The sequence below is a fragment of the Lineus longissimus genome, chromosome 6 (assembly GCF_910592395.1).
Source record: "Lineus longissimus chromosome 6, tnLinLong1.2, whole genome shotgun sequence".
NCBI classification, from domain to species: Eukaryota; Metazoa; Nemertea; class Pilidiophora; order Heteronemertea; family Lineidae; genus Lineus; species Lineus longissimus.
Genome location: NC_088313.1, coordinates 5,920,663 through 5,945,423, shown reverse-complemented (window position 1 = coordinate 5,945,423; position 24,761 = coordinate 5,920,663). Strand labels below are relative to the sequence as shown.

Below are 24,761 nucleotides of genomic sequence, written 5' to 3'. Positions count from 1 at the left end.
CACCGCGGAAACACCGTCATGGCTGCGTTTTATGACGTAGAAAAGGCTTTTGACAAAGTTTGGCACGATGGCCTAATTTATAAACTACGCGCAAATGAAAATTTCTCCACTGGTCTAATACGTCTCCTCAGAAACTTTCTCACAAATCGGTCAACTAGATTTAGAGTAGCACAACATCATAGCGCTAGACTCCCGATTCCAGCCGGGACACCTCAGGGAAGTGTTCTCTCACCTACGCTATTTCTTCTCTGGGTCAATGACATTCCATCACCACCGCCAGGTAACAACGGTCAGGAACAATACGCCGATGATTTAACCGCATGGGCCGCTCATAAAGAATACTTCATTGCTAGGGACATGCTCCAAGAACAAAACGATCAAATCGCCGTCTGGAGTGACCAGTGGAGGACTACATACAACGCCGCTAAAACGCAATTCATCGCTATATCAAAACGTGAACTCCAAAATCCAAACGCCGCCTACATCTACGTCCGCAACGTGCGCATTAATGCTACAGACACTGTCATCGCCCTCGGCATCACCATAGACAAGAGGCTCACCATGAGACCACACTTCAAGCTGATGTACGACCGAGTCTGCAAACGCATTCCACTCCTGAAAGCCATCGCCGGTTCATACTACAAGCCACGCGCGCCACCTGAGATAACTCTACGTGTTTATAAAACTATGATCAGGCCAATCATGGAGTATTGTCCAACTGCACTTACTTTCTTCGATAACGACGAGTACGGCAGGCTTGAAAACCTACGTACTATGAGTTATAAAATCGCATACGGTATCCCAAAATCATTTCACAGTCGATACGTCGCAGATTCTATGCCAACAAACGAAACGCCAAAGGCCCGAATCGAACATCTCGCCAAAAAGTACGTGAATAACAACAAACGCGCGCCGTCAATTCAAGCCCTCATCAATCAAGCTAAAGACAGACTTCCATTCAAACTCCGCGATCCACTGCGCCATACACCAATTGGAAAAGCACTACTCATGGATTAAAAAATAGCACTCATTTCAGGGAAACTGGTTGATTGGATTGTTTTGCCAGTCACCAGGTTAATACCTTCATCACACCAATGCAATCATCACTCACACACAGCCTATTACATCTCTCAGTGGGGACGAGGAGTGCATTCGTTCGTTTTGCCGGTTACTGGTCTCCACTGTATACATTACACAATCCGTTACATAAACACAGCCAAACACTACAATAACAAACCACAAAGTAAATACAACACACCAATGCAATCATCATTCACACAGCTTATTACATCTCTCAGTGGTATTATAAAATTAAAATTAAAATAAAAAAATAAAATAAAATAAAAAAATAAAATAAAATAAAAAACACAGCCAAACACTACCATAACAAACCACAAAGTAAATACAACATATTACACAATGGGGAAAGACTTCAATGCAAATACGCACATTTACAAATTGCTTATACATACATTGACACACCAAGCCTTTTGCCTCCTTTGCCACTGTCCAGACTGTACTACTTCCAATCTTCAAAGTTAAACCTTCTCCACATGCAGGGCTGAACATGGCTTTATGCTAGCCGCCCTTCAAAATATCCTCCCCCCCCCGGAAATCGCCATCATTCTATATAGTATTCATACTGTAAGTGTAAAGATGGCAAGAACCAAGCAGACCGCTCGTAAGTCAACCGGAGGAAAAGCCCCGAGGAAACAATTGGCCACCAAGGCAGCCAGGAAGAGTGCCCCAGCTACTGGTGGAGTCAAGAAGCCCCATCGTTACAGGCCAGGAACCGTCGCTCTCCGAGAGATCCGTCGTTACCAGAAGAGCACCGAACTTCTCATCAGGAAATTGCCCTTCCAGCGTCTTGTCCGTGAGATTGCCCAGGACTTCAAGACCGACCTGCGATTCCAGAGCTCGGCAGTCATGGCCCTCCAGGAGGCTAGCGAGGCCTACCTCGTCGGACTTTTCGAGGACACCAATCTCTGCGCCATCCACGCCAAACGTGTGACAATCATGCCCAAGGACATCCAGCTGGCTCGTCGTATCCGTGGAGAGAGAGCTTAAGTCAAGTTCTACTTTCAATGTAAAGAAAGGGCCCTTCTCAGGGCCAAATATATTTCAAAAGAGATCTCTTGGTCACGATTGTACAGCTTGTAAAATAATGCTCAAAATGTGTATTTCCCGTCTCCACAGATTGCTTTACCTTATGTTTCGTTCCCGAAACGAATATATTGTTCCGAGTCCCCAGGACAGATCCCATGTTTCTCAGTCCATTTGCATTTGGCAAATAAATATCAAAGATCCATCTCTTTGTTCAGTCTAGCGCCGATACAAAATCATAAAATCCAGGCATAAGGAAGACCCTATTTTTGAAAATCTCTCGACAATTTTATGCTTGCCATTCAAATGCATACCTGCTGTACACGATGCCTGGCCCGAAACCATTGTATGTATGCTACATGCTGTACACTTAACGCGATAAAATTTTAGATTGGGGACAAGGCTATAATTATGGACTTATATATGCAGTTGATATGGAAATGCACTTTTTCCTGCTAAATGTAAACCGGTACACGAGATGCGACAATGCAGGATTACTGCACAGGCGCATTTAATATCTATAGGCCTAGGCCTATTTTATGTATCCCACCCTGGGAATCGGGGAGGGTACTGGGCCTTTCTCATATATTATTGGCAAGGTATTGGTTATTTACAAGCGAAACTGTGTGGTAACGATTATCTCTTTTTTTTTAAATACTCTAGTTTCTCACTTTGAACGTCCAGCCAGATTTATAAGTGCACATTTCTAGGCCCGTAAAGGGGGGGGGGGATTTTAGGCTTTCTATTCAAGCCACGATTGCCATTGATGCTGCCGGTCAATCAATCAAGAAACTTACTTCCGTCGTGGCTAGTAATACTAGTACAATTCTATTGTCATCACCATAATCGCAACTTATAAGACTGCGCCAATGAATAGGATGTGAGATGCATCATAGTAGCTTGGAAATATAATTATTGCACCAAAGAACAACCATCGATCGCATTCAAATGCCCCATTCGAGTAAAATACAATTGAGACAAAGTAAATGTGTTCGTGTTCTGACCAGCTGCTCTGATCGCCTTGATTATTGCCAAAACGGGCAAAATAGGGTAAAAAAATTCGCTGTGGGTCATGCGTTACAATACATTGTTGATGCACCGTTCAGCTCGGTCATCGACCCAATCACCTTAGATCCTACTCCTCTTTTGACCTATTTTCAAACACACTTTACCAAATTGATATTTTACTTACAGCCAACCTTACATTTGGTTTCAAACTACCATACACGTGCATCATTCATTTATTCATCCACAAACATGCACACTTATTCTTTAATCTAATAGTAGTAATAACTCACACAACGTAGTGAGTGTGATGGTTACGTATGTAATATGTAAAGAGCAAGCTCTAGTGAACTCACACAACTGTATGTCATAGCAGACGACTCGTGGTGGGAAAAAAACACGATTTGACCAGCCATAACTCTCAGCTAGACAGGCGGAGCAGCATAAGCTGTCAATTCATCTGAGCGCGCCCAACGTACGCGAAAATGGACCACTTTCAATCGCTAAGTGCGCAAACTTGAACTTGAATTAAAAAATTCTTGCCATGTGTGAATACTACTGGCTAATATGTAAAGAGCAATCTCTAGTGAACTCACACAACTGTTTGACATGGGGGAGCCCCCCAAACCCCCGTCCTTCTGACACATAAAGCCAGTACATTGGGGGATGAGTCCCCCAAACCCTGAAAGTGACAGGTTTTAGTCAGTACATTGGGGGGAAGGCCCCCCCCAACCCCCCCATTGGACTCTAAAAATAGAATTCCTTGGAGACGCTGAACAATAAGGCCCTATAAAGAAATAGTCCCCGCCCCGGTAGCTGTCTCATATCTGCTGGAAGAAGCAGCTATTTGTGGTGAAATAATAATTGAGTGCATGTCATGACACCCATGTTGCATGGTTGGAATGAATTTCCAAATCAGTCCGTCAAATCTCTATGCAATGAAAATTGAAATGTCCCAACTGTCTCCACCGACGTTGTCCTGGCATGTATGTCCTAGGAGACGATTTTTAAATAAATGATGTGATTGATATACTTGTAGATTGGACTGAATTATTTCTTCAATGATATGAAAATTGAAAAACCTCTGACATGCCTGAGTACAAAAATGCAGAGGCAAGACACACCATGCATGTCATGACACCCTGGAGCTTTTTCTAATTTCTGAAACAGTTGCATGGTTGGAATGAATTTCCAAATCAGTCCGTCAAATATCTATCCAAATGGAACATTTTGACCACTCTATATTTGTGCAGTAGTGTTAAAACTGACTTTTTTGAAGTCAAGTACGTAAATCGAGAAGAAGAGGACGTTTACTTCGTCTGCAATGAAATGTCACAACTGTCTCCGCCGACGTTGTTGTCCTGTATGTTCTAGCAGACTAGGCCGAACTTATAAAGCGTGTTTTTCTTTTGTTTAACTTGGACCTGTTTAAGCCTAAACATTTGTAAGACTAGAGGTAGACATGTCCTACAAAACACTGGTGTTCATCGGAAATTTGAACCACATAAGGACGTCTGTCTAGCTAGACTAGTCGAGCTGGTGATGCAATGTGAAGCATAGATCGCATTTCCTTTGTTCAGACGATCATGTAATACTTGGTGAATGGGGTTGACCTTAACTGAACTCCTTTGCACAGCATTCAGCCCATAGGCCGTAAAGTGACGTACATCGCTCGGCAATGTCGGGAAGAAAGAGAAGTGAGAATTTCACTCCGGACCAGCGGAGAGCTCTAACTGAGCTGGTAAGAGCTCATGAAGATATCGTTGAAGACAAGCGAACGGATTTCCAGGCAAACAAGAGAAAACAGGCAGCATGGGAGAAGATAGCAGGGGAGGGGAAATGAATGCCTTATTTCCCGAACGTCCACCGTGCGCATCGAAGGACCTGAAAGACCTTTGGAGACGAATGAAGATCAATGCCAAGGCCGTAGCCCGTGAGAAAAAGATCGACCTTGGTAAAACTGGAGGGGGGACGGCCACTGTAGGGGAGGTAGATGACGAAATCCTTGCCATTCTGAATATCATACCTGGGGATCTGCAACAACTACATAATCCTGTGGATGACGATGCCCCTTCCGTTCCTGTAGTTGCTGATGACGTCATTGATGAACCCTTACCATCAACAAGCGCTGACGATCTGGGAAGGTAAATATTGGTCATCTGTTTGAATTAACTTTCATAAAAAACAGGCAAAGGTATATGCAGCAAAAACGAAGTGAGATCTACTTATACTGAAATACTATCCAAATGACATCAACTCATCCCTTGAAAAAAACTACTTTCCGAAATAGAAAAGAAATAAAATAACAATGCGAAAAGTGATTAGTTATCATGATACTTTATTATGACATTCTATTGGGTTGTTATTAGGCCCGCCATTCTCCACAGTCGTTATAAAAATAAAAGATATCCTTCATTATTTTTCAGCTGCACTCCAGCCGCGGAAACATTCCTGAAAGATGTGGATGGGGAAGTTGAATATACTGGAGGTAACTACGATCTTCACAACAGCTCTGTCGCAACCCCCAGGAAACCACGTTCTAGTAAAAGGTAAGCAGTGAATGGAATACAACGATGTATCAGTCAAATCTAATCACTTTACACTATGGACCTCCAACACTTGGGAGTTCCTGACCACACGCGTTGCTAAATGACTTTGCATTCTTCTTTCCAGCCTTGAGAAGAGGGCTACCATGTCCGATGAATCTCCTGTCTTAAAGAAGACCGACCAAGCACTTGCCTACCTGAAAGATGAACATGAACAAAAAATGAGTTTGCTTAATTTGCAGCAGGAGGCAGCAAAATTTAAGAAGCGTGCCTACGAGGCGAAGATGGACTACTACAAGGAAAAAATTCGAAAACTCCGCATTGACCTGTAGCCTATGGATGTATCCTATGACATGATGAATGAAATAAAGGTTATAAAAACTTACTGGAAGTGTTGTCTTATGAATCTTTGGCGAAATAAGTTGCCTCGTAGGTTAGCTTCATGATGATGTGCTTCCTCTGCTGGCTCTCGGCGCATATTGGCATCATCATGATAATCATCTGGAAGTGGATCGTTTCTGCGAATGGCCAAGTTGTGGAGACATGCTGTAGCCATGATTATGGCCATATTGTGCTGCAACTAAAAAAATCATGCCAGTTAGTATAACCGATCGCGAACTGGTATCCAAGCAGATAAAAATTCAGGGTTCACCATTCTGTTGGAAGCCATTACACTGTAAAAAAACGGTATTAGCCCGGCACCGAAAAATTGTATTGACCAGGTCTGAATATCGTAATTTGGTATTCCAAAATGGTACCGGAAATTCTGAATACCATTTATTGGTATTCACTCAAATGTCAATACCAGTTTTTGGTACTGACAGATTTAATACCATTTAATGGTACCAGCTCAGTACCAAATTATAGTATCGCCCCAGTACCAAATTATGGTGTTGAGGAAGTCAACACCAAAAAACGGTATAGGTCCTAATGAATACAAAATTTTGGTGTTGAACCCAGCACCATTTTTCAGTATTCAGACGGTACCGTTTTTTCAACAATGTAGGCCGATCGGAGTCCTATGGTATGGTTCAGGTTAGGTGAGGCTTGTAAGCATGAGGTCGATGTCAAATATAGGTGAGTGGTGGGGTGAAATTTGTTAAATCTCCTGGATTTACTTACTGAACATCGAAGGGTATTTCCCCTGCCAACAGCGTGGAATCGTCTTTTCCAAACCCAAAACGCTCTCTCGATGACCCCTCTTGTCCTCCTTTGGGCTTGATTGTAATTCCGCTCTGCAACGTTTCTTGGTTCACGAACCGGAGTCAACATATATCTGGTGCACGTGTATGCTGGGTCACCCAGCAAAATACCCTGGAGCTCTCCTGCTCTGAATCTTTGGCAAAGTCGTGATTCCTCAAAGATTCTGGAATCGTGCGCAGAGCCGTACCATCTGGAGACGACATTGGTGAAGCATAACTCATGGTCACAAACAAGTTGGCAGTTCAGGCTATAGTAACCCTTTCGATTCATGAAACGCTGGGCATTAATTCCTCCTGGGTTTGCGATGGGAACGTGCAAACCATCGAGAGCACCAATTACACCTGGGAATTGCGCAATATCGCAGAATCCTTGCTGCACCCTTAGTCGTTCCGCCTGGGTTTCGGGAAAAGTTATAAAATTACCCTTTCTATCACATTTTTCCCTTGTGACTCGATGGATAGCTTCGCCGCAGGCCCATTGTGACACACCACAGGTATCTCCAATGACATGTTGAAATGCACCATTTGCATAAAACGAAGAGCAATCGCCAGTTGCAAAAGTGGTGTAAGTGCTTGGTTTCGCCGAGTTGACCGACGTAGGTCTTCACTGATGAGATCGAGTAGCCATCGAAATGTTTCTTTAGAAATTCGAAAGCGCCTCAAGAACTTCGGGTCTGACAGTTCCTCTAAAGGATTTTCTCTGTCCCTGAACACCCTCATGCGTCTTCTCTGAATTTCATTTTCATGCTCCTCTCGTTCGTCTTGTGCAAATTCAAGTATAGCAAGAGCATCCATTCTGCCGACCACACGCCGTAACCTCCTCTACATGTATGAATCATAAGCTTAAACAGCTGCAAAACAAGCCCCCGGGTATGTTTTTCAATTCCTTTGTTATTTAGACACCCTAGTCTATCTTGGATGACAGTTTTAGACACGTCCAAACTAAACATCCTTCTGTAGTAGCTGTTTATGCTAAACGATAGATTTAGACTTGTCTAGGCGATTTAGACTTGTCTAAGAGAAAAACACCTTTTATAAGTTCGGGCCACACCCGCACTTCAGGACAGTGGCGCCGGTGTGAATAAATCTACTTGCGTGAATGGTCAATGGCTCATGACGTCATGAAATAATTGCGTCACAAGGAAGGAAACAATGGGAATCATGGTAACTGTGGTTGCGGTGCGTCGTGAAAAAAGGATCGGCAAGCGCGGCCCGTATGGAATGCGACAAACTGTACCGGAACCAGAATTGTCATGGGTCTGCACAAATTTTTTCAGATTCGATGGACATGATAGATATATGAATTTTGTTTACACTTTATACACATACGTAACCATTACACTCACTACGTTGTGTGAGTTAATATGTAAAGAGCAAGCTCTAGTGAACTCACACAACTGTTTGACATGGGGGAGCCCCCCCCCCCCCACCCCAACCCCCGTCCTTCTGACATATTTAGCCAGTACATTGGAGGATGATTCCCCCAAACCCCCTCCCCCGTTCTCTGAAAGTGACAGGTTTTAGCCAGTACATTGGGGGAAGGCCCCCTACCCCTACCCCCCCCCATTGGACTCTAAAAATAGAATTCCTTGGAGACGCTGAACAAGAAGGCCCCATAAAGAAATAGTCCCCGCCCCGGTAGCTGTCTCATATCTGCTGAAAGAAGCAGCTCTTTGTGGTGAAATAATAATTGAATGCATGTCATGACACCCAGGAGCTTTTTCTCATTTCTGTAGCAGTTGCATGGTTGGAATGAATTTCCAAATCAGTCCGTCAAATCTCTATGCAATGAAAATTGAAATGTCACAACTGTCTCCACCGACGTTGTCCTGTATGTCCTAGCAGACGATTTTTAAATAAATGATGTGATTGATATACTTGTAGATTGGAATGAATTATTTCTTCAATGATATGAAAGTTGAAAGCCCTCTGACATGTCTGAGTACAAAAATGCAGAGGCAAGACACATCATGCATGTCATGACACTCTGGAGCTTTTTCTCATTTCTGAAACAGTTGCATGGTTGGAATGAATTTCCAAATCAGTCCGTCAAATCTCTATCCAAATGGAACTTTAAGACCACTCTATATTTGTGCAGTAGTGTTAAAACTGACTTTTTGAAGTAAAGTACGTAAATCGAGAAGAAGAGGACGTTTACTTCGTTTGCAATGAAATGTCACAACTGTCTCCGCCGACGTTGTTGTCCTGTATGTTCTAGCAGACGATTTTTAGACACACTTCAAGACAACGTAGTGAGTCTAATGGTTACGTATACACTGTATGTAAAGTGTAAACAAAATTCATATATCCATCATGTCCATCGAATCTGAAAAAAATTGTGCAGACCCATGACAATTCTGGTTCCGGTACAGTTTGTCGCATTCCATACGGGCCGTGCGTTGGCCGATCCTGCATTCACGACGCACCGCACCCACAGTTACCACGTCGGACGTGATTCCCATTGTTTCGTTCCTCGTGACGTAATTATTCCATGACGTCATAAGCCATTGACCATTCACACAAGTAGATTTATTCACACCGGCGCCACTGAAGTGCGGGTGTGGGACATTATGTTTTTTAAAAATCGTCTGCTAGGGTCTCGTTAGGGAGTTTTTCCCAAATGTACGCGATGATGACGTAACATCTATTTTAAAATGCGTTTCCAAAGTGAATGCTTGAGGACAATCCATTTGTGTCGTATATCACTGGAAACGCCCGATTCCCCTGATTCTGCAGGATGTTAAATCGGGCATTTTATTTCTTTAAATAAATAATAAGCGTCGCATTTGCTCCTAGCTCTGTTCACCATCCCAAATGGCAATATTGCCAATTGGGCCGGACAATCACGAAAAACCCCAAATATTATACATTTCGTCCTGAATAATTCTTAGACAAAGAAAACGTCCTCTTCTTCTCGATTTAATAATAATAATAATAATACGAGTCTTATATAGCGCAGTATCCAACCATTAACTGGCCGCTCAAAGCGATTTACGTACTTTACTTCAAAAAAGTCAGTTTTAACACTACTGCACAAATATATAGTGGTCTTAAAGTTCCATTTGGATAGAGATTTGGATTTGGAAATTCATTCCAACCATGCAACTGTTTCAGAAATGAGAAAAAGCTCCTGGGTGTCATGACATGCATGATGTGTCTTGCCTCTGCATTTTTGTACTCGGACAATTCAGAGGTTTTTCAACTTTCATATCATTGAAGAAATAATTCATTCCAATCTACAAGTATATCAATCACATCATTTATTTAAAAATCGTCTGCTAGGACATACAGGACAACGTCGGTGAAGACAGTTGTGACATTTCAATTTTCATTGCATAGAGATTTGACGGACTGATTTGGAAATTCATTCCAACCTTGCAACTGTTTCAGAAATGAGAAAAAGCTCCTGGGTGTCATGACATGCATTCAATTATTATTTCACCACAAAGAGCTGCTTCTGTCAGCAGATATGAGACAGCTACCGGGGCAGGGACTATTTCTTTATGGGGCCTTATTGTTCAGCGTCTCCAAGGAAATCCATTTTTAGAGTCCAATGGGGGGGGGCCTTCCCCCATGTACTGACTAAAACCTGTCACTTTCAGAGAACGGGGGAGAGGGTTTGGGGGACTCATCCCCCAATGTACTGGCTAAATATGTCAGAAGGACGGTTTGGGGGGGGGCTCCCCCATGTCTAACAGTACATTGGGGGGAAGCCCCCCCCTCCCAATAATTGCGTCACGTGGTAGGAAACAATGGGATTCACGTCCGACGTCGTAACTGTGGGTGCGGTGCGTCATGAATGCAGGATCGACCAACGCGCGGCCCATATGGAATGCGACAAAACTGTCAAAAGAAAACCGGAATCGGAAGAAGTATTGTCATGGGTCTGCACAAATTTTTTCAGATTCGACGGACATGATGGATATATGCATTTTGTTTACACTTTACATACAGTGTAAACGTAACCATTAGACTCACTACGTTGTGTGAGTTATCACAACCTCAAACATTTTTATCCAACAACTTCCTACATATCACAAATCACAACGCCAACAGAATCATTATCTTGTTCCTCATTCATGGCCAATACCAAGTCAGCCAACCATGGACCGATCACTATTTTAACTTCAATACACAAAAAACCGAGTCAACAAATTTGCCGAATCGGCCTTCGGCCCAGGTCTCCGTCAATCGGCACACTGTCAGACACACAATTCACCTCGCTGCGCTCGCTCATCAACCAAATTTACTTCACCTCACACACACTCCTTTTTTTACTCGCCCAACTACTAATTTATAATCACACACATGCATCCACAGACACGTGCATCTTTTTCACATCCACCTATAAGCAGACTTTTTGCCATGTCCATTTTATCTTATTCAATTTTTCACAACTTCAAACATATCAAACAACTTTATGCATATTACGTGCATGTACTATCAACACGTCCAATAGATTAATCATCTTCCTCATTCTTTGCAAAATCATCAAGCAATTAAAAAATACACATACACATACACTTGCTTACTGCTTATTGCAGTGGACGGTGGGCGTGCGAAACCCGAGTATAGAAAGGCCATTGTAAATGCAGGATTACTGCACAGGCGCACTTAATATCAATAGGCCTAATTTATAAATCGCACTGTGGGAATCGGGGAGGGTATTGGCCCTTTCTCATATATTGGTAGTAGGGTATTGGCATTGTATTATGTGCATTATGACGATCATTGATGTATTTAATTTTTATATACTTCTCATTTTAGGAGGTTTAGTTAAATAAATAAATAATAGAATAAATTGGTTATTTACAAGCGAAAATATGTGGTAACGATTATCTCTTTTGAAAAATATATTGTGGCCTTTAGAAAGGCCGTTGTTAAGTTGTCGAATGCACAAAAGTGTTTACTTCTTGGCGCTTCCAGACTTCTTGGGGAGAAGGACAGCCTGGATGTTTGGTAACACACCACCTTGGGCGATGGTGACACCGGAGAGAAGCTTGTTCAACTCTTCAAGGCTCCTGATGTCGATTTAGTGTAGTTTCAAGTGTTGCCGAATTGGTGAGTTTCAAGGTGCCTGGCGCTGCGCTATAGACCAGAGAGGGTTCGCCAGTCTACCTCTCTGGCTGGGCACCACCTCCACAGCTAGGAACCTCTCTGACCAGGCACCACGGATGCGCATGCTCCGTTTGGATCTATTCCGTTTCCGTTTTGATCACTTCCGGTAACGCAGGCGCATTGAAGTTGAGGAAAATATTAACTTAATATCGTATCCGTATTTCGCGTAGCTAATGCCTGAAATGCAGTGGCAGTGCCCAATCATGGCATAGTGATAGTAGTAAGGTGGATGCCTCATAGACATAGACAGTCATACTATGTACTGTAACGTTAATCATGAAATACAGGCCACAGGCACAGCACAGGGCGTCTCCGAAAAAGGTAATCCTGACAGAACAGAAGGGGTCAATACTGATTTGATTGCATACTTTTAAATACGGGAAGCTGATTGCCTTACTGCAGCACAAGATACCAACTTGTCACCGAGCAGTCCGAACCTGGAACCAGCTTCCAGAAGCAACAAGATCAGCTGAGACTGCCGAGGAGTTCCTGCCGAGTGCTCCTAGCCTCCCATCAGTAGACAACAAGCATGCCTTTTTTAATCAAGACTTTTTTAACCAAGACTTTTTTATCATCGCACCCAAGATTTTATCTCTCCGCACCGTCTACTCAGTGGGCAAACAACAACATGGTTCACAACGCGCAAGACTATGCCCAACACGGCAGATGATGATGATGATACTGACAATCCAATGGCAATGCTTGTTTATTTGTTTACCACAAAATGGGATCTCATTTATACTGTCGAATGGTTTGTTTGGTGTTTCCCAGACTGCCAAGCGCAGTACAATCCAGGGGCATAGCGCGTATAGCGTATAGCGTGATGTTGCAGCGGGGGGGGGGGGGGGGGGGGTTCGTTCGCCCCTTTCTTGAGCGACAAAGTCGCAAAAATGCGAGTTCGGCGCAAAGCCCCGCGAAATGGAGATCAAACTCTGGCAGTTTGGCACTACCAGTAATAGACAGATGTAGGACCGTATTAAGGGTTTGCTATAGGCACCACCATTTTGGCTAGAGCTTAAAATCTTGGAGCAACTAGAACTCATTCAAAATGCAGTGAATCCCAATTTCAAGGCTGGTATGCAGTTCCCTGGAAAACAAAGAACTGCATACCATTACCATCCTTGAAATTTGAATTCACTTCATTTTGAACGAGTTCTAATTGCTCCAAGATTTCAAGCTCTAGCCAAAATGGCGGTGCCTATAGCAAACCCTTAAGTCGCTCTATAATACAAAGGCCCATGTTGATCAAATCATGGTGTTTCAAAACGCAGTAAGAATGTATTTTTGCATCTCCTGAGCGGATCATTCGAACCCCCCCAGCCTACGACCCTGCAATCTACATGCAACGATTGGCCACCTGAATGCGAATGTTCCAAAGATAGGACTAGGGTTTAGGGTGCTGAAATGAAGTCGATGGCGGCCTGTCCTGAACATTACAGCTTTTCTGTGGTGTTGGTTCACTGAACATCTGCCCGTTCCTCCTATTGGGAATAGTTTTACCCCAATATGAGACTTTAATCTTTTAGGAGCAACCGCAAAGCTGGAATAATTTTTACATGTGTTCAATTCCTTTGTAGAGAAAGAAAAAGACACGGAAGAGAAGAAACATAAGAAGGATGATCTTGGTGCATTCCATAGTTGGCCACATTACATAAAGCTCTATGACAAGGGGGCTTACTCTAATTACAAGGTAAGATCTCATGATATGAGGGCATGTCTTCCTACCAATGTCAAGATTAAGTCACTTGAGCTTCTTCAATAGAAAAAGATATCGAATGTTGGGTCCAACTGTATCAGTTTCAAGCTCAGAACAACCAGCTGCCAAGTGATTCTATCAGGCTAAACAACTTCTCATTATTCTCCTCTCACTTGCAGATTTCGCTCGACCTGAGCACCACAGACAAATTCGGTTCCCCCTCAAGGCCATCTTAGAGGTCCTTTGCCAAATTCTCGAGATTGCTGGTTTGCGCGAAATTGGAGAGCAGCCTAACATCAAGGTCTGTCAAGCGTGAAAATAGACACGAGGTATTGTTGTATTTTATCGATTGAAATCCTCCATTCTACAAATGGAAAACTACTTGGACATGTTGGAGAATAACACTTCCAATGACACATACAGTACACTGAAGAAAAAGTCGAGTTTTTCCTTCACTGCAGTGTTGTTTAGAATGACTATACTAAGGTGTGGACAGATATTTCATCAGCATCCCTCCCTTTGGAATTGCTGGCTACCTCCATGATCTGCTCCTCTAATTTTTCACTTCAGCATGTCAAGTTTGATCACTGGTCTGATGCCAATAAGCCTTGAGGATGCTGCACATGCAAGTCATAATGCTAGTCCCAATCACTTTGCCCGATACAAATATTCTGTGAATTGAATGTTTGAATGTGATTTTTTCCAAGGTGTGTGTTTGAAGTGTCTCTGCGATCTCCTGAAGAAGTTTCTGCAAAGTCGCCATTGGATACGGACACCCAGTGGCCTAGTCTTGGTGATAGGACACTGGTGCCTCTTGCAGATAAGCTACTGCTTCATTCAGCGAGGTAAGCAAGATGAACAAAACTTGAGGCCTGCAGAGAAAACTTGGCTTCATTGAACAAACTTGTGTTATGTGACCTAAACTCGGATGGGTAGTTAGTCTGAACATGGATGAATCATTCAATAGATTAACTCAGTGTTGCTCAAACAGGTGATCCCACACCTTCTGAGTCCAGGGATGATATAAGCCAAACTAACCTTCATAGCACTGTCTACTTGGTCATGATTTTGATCTAATTGAAGAAGTCCTGTAAAACTACTCATCCAAGCTGCTGTACCATTTCTGTCAAGTTATTGTCATTGTTTTCCTTTTCAGATTATTAAACATTTGTTACCACGCGATCGCCCAGCAAGGCGTCGCTACCATCACTGCCGAATGCTCCGACTCTAAGCCCCATCAAGATCAAGACGAAGGGCAAGGAGGCAGACGCGGCTGGGAGCCAGCCAAGTCAAGGCACGGAGATGAAACAACCTGGACGACCAGTCAGAAGTCTCTATGTGATCATTGATTGCCTGCCTTCATTATTCAGCATCTGAAAGTGCGGCTGGAAATCGACAGCCCCACTCAGCAATGAGAAGCCCATCATGTTGTCACACTACCCCGGCGGACATGAACCTGACCCGTATGAGCAGGCGAGGCTGGGTCGCTGTGTCTGGAATGTCTGGCTGCTATTCTATCAGGCATGCCAGGAATATGTAAGTTAGGTTCAACTCAAATTGATGAGGAAAAGTCAATGTAAAGTTCATGGTGCTTATACTGTGAATCAGTCTGGAGGCATGTTGCACTTGGTTTGGCATGGAGTCTAAAATGTTACAAACTTAAACCTTACACCATCATGTCATTCGTTTACTGTATTGTTTCCTTATGAAGTTTTGGCTCACGTGTAAGCCTATGCGATAGCGCGTTGTCGTCTTTAAACATTGGTGGCACGTTTTGTTAGCGCTAAAGCTACTAAACTCAAACTAGGTACACATGTACCCCTGGGTGACAAGGTCACAGACGTCAAAGTTTTCCTATTGCACCGCCATTTTACTATGACGGCATATTTTGTAACTACTTAAGCTACAGATCCCTTACTTGGCACAAATGTACCCCTTGGTGACCTCACTCATAGACCGAACTGGCGGGATTTTTATGGTAGGGTGCATCACATAACCAACGTTTTTTTATTTGACCTATTTTTCAAGGTCTCGGAGGTCAAAGTTAGCAGAATCACCGATCGGTAGCATGTTCGTTTCTATTTGAACTAGAAGGTTCTAAACTAGTGTGGACATGTATCGAGAGACCCTCTATTCAGCCCTTTAATTTTGGCCTGTTGCCTCGACCAAAGAAATGATACACACTACTTTACCAATGTCCTAAACTGTGCCGTAAGCAAAACCTTTTTGAACACACACGTGAGCACATGCCTGACATGGTCCATGGACCATTTCATTATTAAAATTCTTGAAATTTTTCAGGGACAAGGTCGAGCGTGCGGCGAGAGAAGAACGCCTTGCAGAACTCCAAAACTCGGATGACATTGATGAACCTAAAATAAAGCGAGAAATTGAGCAAATCCTCAAGATGATGATAGGAGAGGGATCAGGCATGAGCGCGGTTGTGTTGAAAGATTTAGAAATTAAAAAGAAACGTGCAAAATCACCGACGTTGGATCCTCGTAGTGCACCAAGAACGCCCTCTGCAGCAGTTGAACTACACCACAAGACTAGATACGAGTCACTGGTTTTTTGCGTGTAAGTTTATCGTTTTCCTTGAACTGCACTAAAACTTGCATTTCAGAGCTTGTAAATAGTGTATGCTGCTTGGAAAGATAAACCTGGGGTGGACACCACCTTCAGGTTGTCATTTCTTATGATACAGTTACCCCAAAAATTATTTGTACACTTACGAAAAATTGCATAATTTCCAAACCAGAGTCAAAATAACTGAAATAACTACTAATATGATTATATTGTTAGTTTATTTATTTACAATCTCAACACATTTACAGTTTCTTTGTTTTGGATTAACTGATTCAATTCAGTTCGGTTTTAAAAGAACCGTTTTGGTTTAAGCATCCTTGGCACCAGTGGTTTTCCTTGTAGGGGTGGTTTTCGGATTGAGATGTGATTTTGAACCGAATTGAGTCTGACGCCCCAATACGGCAATATCAAACATTTAATTCGAATTCAATTCGTGTTGAAACCCCAGTGTGATCCGAAGTTTAAACCCACCATTACATTCCTCAATATTTAATCTGTCGTCTGAGCTGGTTTTGTCAAGTTTTTTTTGTACACGAAACTGTCACCAATAGATGTCAAAATTTTGTTCAGCATTGAATTGTAGCCGTTATGGAGAAACGGCTGGAGAAACAGAGCCGATATTTTGTAGTCTTTTTTACCGTAGCATTTTTTACCGTAGCCTTTTTTACCTGCAATTGTTTTCTTAGTGCACCAAAAAGTCATTTCGGGTACAATTCAAGGAACTATGAATGACCCCTGTCACAGGCAATATGACAAACAAATCAGAAAAAGCAACCTTTTTTACCGTAGCCTTTTTTACCTGTAGCCACGGTAAAAAAGGCCCAGTAAAAAAGGCTACGGTAAAAAAATTTGGGGAGAAAATTGGCTCGAGAAAATGATGAAGCAGCTTTGAGACTACTTCAATTTGTGACAATATTTGTATTGCCTACTAACTTATAATAAAAATTATATCATTTACTGTGTTTTAGTCTTACTGTCTGCAAACCCTGTCACCTTTGGCGACACCTTTTTGTTAACTGTAATCAGATCAGTTCCCATGCTTTGGACCCTAATTAGCCTTTCCTTTGTTCTGTAATCATAATCTCTTAAGCTGTTTGACCTTTGTTTGTGGGCTTGGTGATGAGCTTTGGGACTAGGCCTTTGCCCTAGACCCTTTGTCTGGCATTTTGAGATTGATGGTGCTGTATTTTCATGGGTTGCTCCTCTTCATTAGTTAGTGCTGATTGGTTAAGACTCTGTTTTAGGGTTAGGCTATTTACCCATTGGAGGAGGTAAGGCATGTAGGGTGGTCTAGTATATAAGGTGATGTTTTGGGGGGGAGGTCAGAGAAGTCTAGAGTCTTTAAAGTTGAAGTAGTAATTTGGGAAAAGAACTTGGAGAGTTGAGAGTTTGGAAGCTGTTGGTAGTTGACGTTGTTATGTGCTGTTTGTGATGTGCCTGTTGTAGATGAGATGTAAGTAACCGATTCTTGGCTTTGTCTTTGGAATTGAGTGCTCAGTTGTGAAACGTGACAAACTTTTTATGTCATCAGAATCTGGCCCTGGAAATTCTCAGATCATGATATTATTAACAGTAGAACCTCCCTTCGCGGACACCTCTCTATTAAGGACAACCTCTCTATTAGGGACACTAGTTTAGGCCCCAGATTGACTGTTTCTATTAAATTTGACCTCTCTAATCAGTACAGCATTTGTCAGTCCCGAGAGTGTCCTTAGAGAAGTTCTACTGACTATATATACTATAGATTGCTTGACTTATGCATTTTTTTGAAACATTGCAGATGGCCTGTGTGGCAGTAAATCATTCCCTGGATGAGTTGGAAGCGAACATCGTTCGGTGTACAGCATGCTGTCCGGGTGATTGTCGTTCGTACCATTGCCCACTCTGTCCACCAGATCTTTTCAGGCCTGCCAAGGCATGCAAAGTGAAGGTTCATTTGAAAACACACTGGAAGTGTCGAATTCCACGGAGAACAGCTGATGAAGAAGAGGAAGGAGAGCGACACCAACAAGGTAATGTTTTTTTATTTCTAACCTGCCACCCTTCTAACAAAATCCCAAATTATCTTAAAGAGGTTCTCTCGTCTTGCGGCAGAATATGTAACACTTTTCATGCATGAATTGTATGGGTTTCAAAACAAATGAATACATGCAGCCCTTTACGTTTTACATACTCCTTTATCAATTGTAATGAATGAGGTAGAAAAGTAAGCCGTTTTTTAACGGGATATTGACCAACAATTACAAATTGTAATCGTAACATATTTATACAAGATCCCGGTTTTTAGAGGACTTTTTAATATACAAGACTTTGTACGTACAGCGAGAGGGGCTCTTTAGTTTTTTGAATTTTTAAAATAGATAACTTTATTTACCAAAAACGCTAAGGTTACAGGATAAAATACAGAGTGAGAGGTGATGCATCTACATGGCATTGTTACAAAAATATGATAGCAGATGGCAACCTTATTGAAATGGTTTAGGGAGTAGTTAACCCTTTGCAGTTTGACAATTTTCAAAAAAGCACTTCAGGATGACGGTGGTGCTGAAGCGGCGGCCAGCCGATCATAAATGCAAGAGAGTGGTTGATGTCTCTGTCCAAAGCATTAATTAACCCCTTCATCTTGACTCTGAACCCTGTCTCTTCGGATTGCGACGTCCTTCATTCTCATCCTCGAGACTGGGAAATTGTATATGATTGACTGCGGTTGCCAGAAGACAACCACAACGATGCCTTGGCACTTTGCCAACCAAAGAGACCAATCAGATGTTAAAATACTCTCTTCTGTGAACCTACATGTATCAGCAATTGACTGTTCGTCATTGGCATCGTCTATTTTGTTTGGAATCGGTTTCTTGCCTCCCTTAACTTGTTTCTGTTTTTTAGCCCTTTTATAGCTAAGTGTGCTTGGCTCGGGTCGTTCTTTTGATAATCAGCAACCTCTCTGTTTCGTGGACTCCAGGCATTTCCCACAAGGAGTGCCATGTTTGTTTCCAAAACGCTTCCGACTTCGTAACAACAAATACAGCTGAAATTATCGAGGACAAAGTTTGATTTCTTAGCTCCACGTTGATGTTAGATGTGTATAAATAAAATGCCGGCAACGCCCTGTAATCTGCATTTTTTGTACTTGTGATATTCTTTTGACCAGTGTGGTGGGTCTGATCGATGAAGTTCGCCTATTATTTTCCCGCGCGCATTATAAAATTGCTGGTCAATTCAGGCCTTTGTTGTTGACTGTCATCCTCAAACTTCACTATAGCAAAAGGTGAAACTTCAATAAATCACCGTAAAGTGGCATGTTTCATTTGTATTTGAGCTAGAAGCTTCTAAACCTGTGTGAACATGAATCTAGTGTCGGAGTATGATCCTCTATGTGGCCTGCTCAGACATCAAATATGGCTGCCAGGTGGCCATCTTGAAGTATGGACCAAGTCATATTACACATGTACTCAAAAACTAATGATCAGATTGCAACCAAATTTCATTATGAATAAGTATTTACAAAGTCCTGACTCAAAAACTTATGATGAGGTTGCAACCATTCAAATTTGTTAGCCCTTATTTTTATTCATTAGCTTTATATTTTAGATGTCTATTCTGTCACATGTCGCCTGAGGCTTGTGGTATTCGACTCGATGACTCGACGACGCGATGACTCGATGACGCGATCAAGTTGGAATCTTTTTAAAGAATATCACTGCCTGGACTGTAATTTATACATAGAATCATAAGTGGAGGAAAATAAAAAAGAACCGATCATTACCAACCCCTTTCCAGCTGTTTTCACCGTATCTAATCCGACCATTTTTCGTTTCCTACAAGTTCGCATTTTTGATAAAACCATGCGCCATGTTGCTATGCAAGCTTACCGTCAATACAGCTGAATACACCTAAATATAGCTGGTTCAGATCAACCTCCTACCCAGGTTCTTTACGAGCAGAAATTCCAATGTTAAAATGACACGCGAGTTCCTGGAGACAAGGTTGGCTCTGGATATCCGTTCAGCACGGCAATATTAAATGTCCTATACACCTTTCCAGAAATGGGGCGCTGAGTGTCCGAAATAGTGATGTCATAAGGGGAAACTAGGCCTGTGGTGGAGGGACAAAGGAGATAGTCATGGTTGACCAACACACTTGGATGCCTTTAATGACGGACAAGGGGGAAAAAGTTAGTTCCAATGCAAGCCACCAATTTCGGAAAGCATGTATAGGGGCTGATGTATTGGGGGGGGGGGGGGGGGCAGATGTCAAGGGGCGGAAGAGGGACTGAGTGACTGAGTCTAAAAAACTGCACATATGCGAAATTCCGATTGTTGACAGACTACCACATGACATCTGACATTGGCCACTAGAAGCTTGTTTGTCAATTAAATCTCCGGTCATTTTGCATGCTATGAAACTTCCGCGAGTCCTTTAAATATCAAAATCAATCGCGGGGACCAATCTTCAGTGGCCATGGCTGGGGGGGGGGGGGGGCACATCCTTCTACATACCGTAGCTGGGTATGGGAAGGCCGAGCTAAAACCTCTGCTGTTGCAGCGGTAGCCCGGAGACCAGGATCATGGGATTCCGTATTTTAGCAAAATCCATAGCAACGATCGCGTCATCGAGCCATCGCGTCGTCGAGTCATCGAGTCGAATACCACAAGCCGTCGCCTGACGCATCAAAACATTGAAGGAACACACTTTCATTGTGTGCATTGTGAGCGTCCAATAAGGAGGAAGAATGATGCAATCAGTCACATGAAAAAGTGGTAAGTTTGAATTTGAAAGCCTCGCATCAACTATAGTCCATTTGTTTATTATATGTCCTCATCGTTTGGACTTCTGAAGGGCAAATTACTGGTCAGATTGCTTGGTTTTTATCAATCGTCACCTCAAAAACCAAACAGGATTTTCGAGGTTCAGCATTCTCAGTGCAGAAATAGAAAAAATTGTCATCGATGTCCAGATGTCATTTTGAGGGTCACTTGATTAGGCCACATTTTGTTTCTGGATATTTCTCATTTATTCTTAGCATATTGAGCGGAAAATGTCCAAATCCAATGCACTACGTCTATGTACACAAATGTATAAAAAGAGAATAGTAGAAGTAAAACTGGATACCGTCACTGTAGTTTACAACAATGTCCATCGGTCCCTATTGTTGGGCTGTTGTGTTGCTCCACCGACGCGCGTTTCTGCCCCTCTAGGCTTCATCAGGGCGGCTGGGGTTGACTTGCACTGTCTTGTTCGAAGTTCACAGTTTGAATGACATCATGACTCATGTGTGGTTTCTCAATGACGTTGTGACGTTATAGACTTTGTTGCAACTCTGTTGTTGAAACATTCTGTTGTAGTCAAGCAGGTGGGCTGTCCAAATGGCACATATTGAGGAGTACAGGATCAACCGATGATACACACGGACCAGTACGGACCTGTACTCCTCAACATGTGCCATTTGGACAGCCCACCTGCTTGACTACAACAGAATGTTTCAACAACAGAGTCGCAACAAAGTCTATAACGTCACAACGTCATTGAGAAACCACCCCTGAGTCATGATGTCATTCAAACTGTGAACTTCGAACAAGACAGATGCAAGTCAACCCCAGCCACCCTGATGAAGCCTAGAGGGGCAGAAACGCGCGTCGGTGGAGCAACACAACAGCCCAACAATAGGGACCGATGGACATTGTTGTAAACTACAGTGACGGTATCCAGTTTTACTTCTACTATTCCGATTTTATTGTCTGGTCCGTGTGTATCATCGGTTGATCCTGTACTCCTCAACATGTGCCATTTGGACAGCCCACCTGCTTGACTACAACAGAATGTTTCAACAACAGAGTCGCAACAAAGTCTATAACGTCACAACGTCATTGAGAAACCACCCCCGAGTCATGATGTCATTCAAACTGTGAACTTCGAACAAGACAGATGCAAGTCAACCCCAGCCACCCTGATGAAGCCTAGAGGGGCAGAAACGCGCGTCGGTGGAGCAACACAACAGCCCAACAATAGGGACCGATGGACATTGTTGTAAACTACAGTGACGGTATCCAGTTTTACTTCTACTACACAGGCAAATGTATAAAAACAAATTTATGTCTTTACTGTGGTAACTAAATGAAAAAATCCTGTTTGCACTCGGACAGATGCCCAACCGATGCGGACATAAAATAAACGAATGGACTATAGTCACTCTAGGTTTGCCTTCAGAAAAGCAAAAAGACAGGAATCGTCAAACAAACAGGGCAGAATGCACTAGAAAAAATTGCGGGTTAAATCGCCATCCTGTAATACTAATAGAAAAATATGTATTAGTTCTGTCTTAAAAAGGCAGAGAGCACTTTCAGAGATGCAGGGTGCTGCACCCTTGGTGCTGCACCCTTTAATTTGTGAGATGAAAGTATAGTTGAAACACTTAGGCAGGGTACTGGTCACTCAGTCCAGGCAGCTTTGTAATTTTGCAAGCCCTTTGGCAACATAGGTTCACTAGTTTTAAGTAGTGATTGGCAGGACACTAGTTTAAGTGTTGTGCAAGGCACAGAGTCACAACCATTTTTTTCTAGGTCACAGAGTTTAAGACACTAACATTGAAATTCTTTAACTCTAGTGTTTTTTTGAAACCGTGGCATTATCAACTTGTGCAGCAGTCGTCCCCCTGTCAGTTTGACGCCTATTTGAGGTCGAATTCACGTCATTTCATATCCTTACATGTAGTTGAAAAATATATTTTGCCACGTCAAATTCCTGTCAATCGAAGAACAAAAACTAACACGTTGAATTCACGTCTAATGCCTGTCAATGTGGCAGCAACCACAGAGTAACCATGGAGCAGAAGTGGTGCTCACTTTGCTTGACGTGGGGGGGGGGGGGGGGGGGAGTATGGTGAAGCTTGGTGAAGCTTGTCTCTGAATCGATCTTCATAAACATAATCAACATCTGATGAGTGCTTTTTTTATTTCAGGGACCAGACATGCCAGAACAGCTCTCCTGATGTAGTGTACTGTTAGAAGATGTTGATCATGATTACTCTAGGTTAGTTGTTTTATGTCATTTAGGTTGTCAATTGGCCGAGGTAGTTGTGCCAACTGAAAACCCTCAAAAATGCCCATTCAAGTTATTTTGGACTGAAGTAATGTTGACCTATAACAGTAACAAAGATATATTGTGGTTTGAAACCATGTACACGCAAACCCAATTAGCTGCCTAGTCAGCAGGCGGAGTGTGCGGGGGGGGGGGGGATACACCAATTACCCTGAGTCACGTTTTAAACCGTGCAGTGCCTTTGTTGGCCAGATCCCTTTATTACAACCTTGGGGCAAAAAAGTACCCCTTCAATCCTCCCCAAATTTAACTGTGTCAAGAAGAATCTTTTCCCAGTAAAATGTTAAAGTTTTTAGAAAAACGATTCCCTAACAGCATATTCTTCGAAATTGACAGACATTGCCCTTTCAAAATTCAAGTTCTAAAATGACCAATGAGACCACAATTTCTAAGATATGTTATCAAAAAGCATATATCTGTGATGGTCTCACTCTGCAGGTTCCCTTTTTATCCAACCCAGCCGTGTATTTTTAACACAACTTGACATTTCAATATGCTCTATTTGCCACACTTCCGGTAATGGATTAATACATGTCTCGATCGTGTTTTTGGCCCACTTTAAGAGAAGTCGGTACGATAGCGCAGTGTCCGTCGTCGTCATCGTCATATCATAGCACAAATAACGACTAGTGCTATGAAACTTCGTACACCTCATGCTTAAAGTCATGTACCCTGACAAGGAAATTCGGTCTGTTCTTCTGCGTACGATTGATCATGCATGTGAATGTCAAATATGCAGTGGGGATGTGTCAATGAAACGGGTGGTCTGCGTCAAGTTGACAGCATTTCCCCACAGCTTTGTCCTGGGTGTTGTGTCTTTGAGCCATAACTTCCTTCGTGTCAGCTCCAATTGTGGGTAGACGCCTAGGATGTGTTCTGGGGTCTGTTCCTCGCTGCCGACTCGCCGTTAGCTGGGTCTTACTCTTTTAATTCGTGACCTGGCCACGATGGGACTTAAACCAAATTTTTTTTAAATGCGATCTCACTAAATTACTGTTGCGTTTCTGATATAATTCTTATAGGGGGTACCCCTAGCAAGGATACAACATATTTCATTCATTATTTTGATTTGACCTACTTTTTAAGGTCACCAGAGATCAAACTCTTTTCTCATTACTTGTCTTATAGTTTTTAAATTTGGTATGTAACACCTTTTAGGCAGCTCTACATGTTGACCAAACAAACATCAGGTTGATGTGGCATGCTTTTCAGCAAACTCTCTGAAATGATACTTAAGTCTTTTTCAATAGATAGACTATTAGGCATCTTTACATGTTGATCAGAAATTAAGATTGGTGTAACCGACTTTTTAAGGTCTCTGAGGTCAAGGGCGCAAATTGACTGTTAAGTGTTAGTGTTAGGCTGTAAACAAAGCATTTTCCTGTGTACTATACGGTGAGCATTCCA

General features: G+C 42.5%; 1 protein-coding gene and 1 pseudogene across 1 annotated transcript; both read left to right on the top strand.

Annotated features, from left to right (window-relative positions):
- The window catches only part of LOC135489703 (uncharacterized), a 106,788-nt pseudogene that overhangs the window by 1,992 nt on the left and 80,035 nt on the right, over positions 1-24,761 (top strand).
- LOC135489378 (uncharacterized) lies at positions 4,921-5,986 on the top strand. The gene is made up of 3 exons (XM_064774717.1): positions 4,921-5,252; positions 5,535-5,657; positions 5,782-5,986. Exons 1-3 carry the CDS (start codon positions 4,921-4,923, stop codon positions 5,984-5,986), a joined length of 660 nt encoding a protein of 219 aa, XP_064630787.1.

Bases quoted from the DNA above. Each gene is read 5' to 3' on its own strand.
- LOC135489378 (XM_064774717.1), top strand. From the start codon at position 4,921: ATGGGAGAAGATAGCAGGGGAGGGGAAATGAATGCCTTATTTCCCGAA. The intron at 5,253-5,534 runs GTAAATATTGGT...ATTATTTTTCAG, and splicing joins AGCGCTGACGATCTGGGAAG to CTGCACTCCAGCCGCGGAAA. The intron at 5,658-5,781 runs GTAAGCAGTGAA...TCTTCTTTCCAG, and splicing joins AAACCACGTTCTAGTAAAAG to CCTTGAGAAGAGGGCTACCA.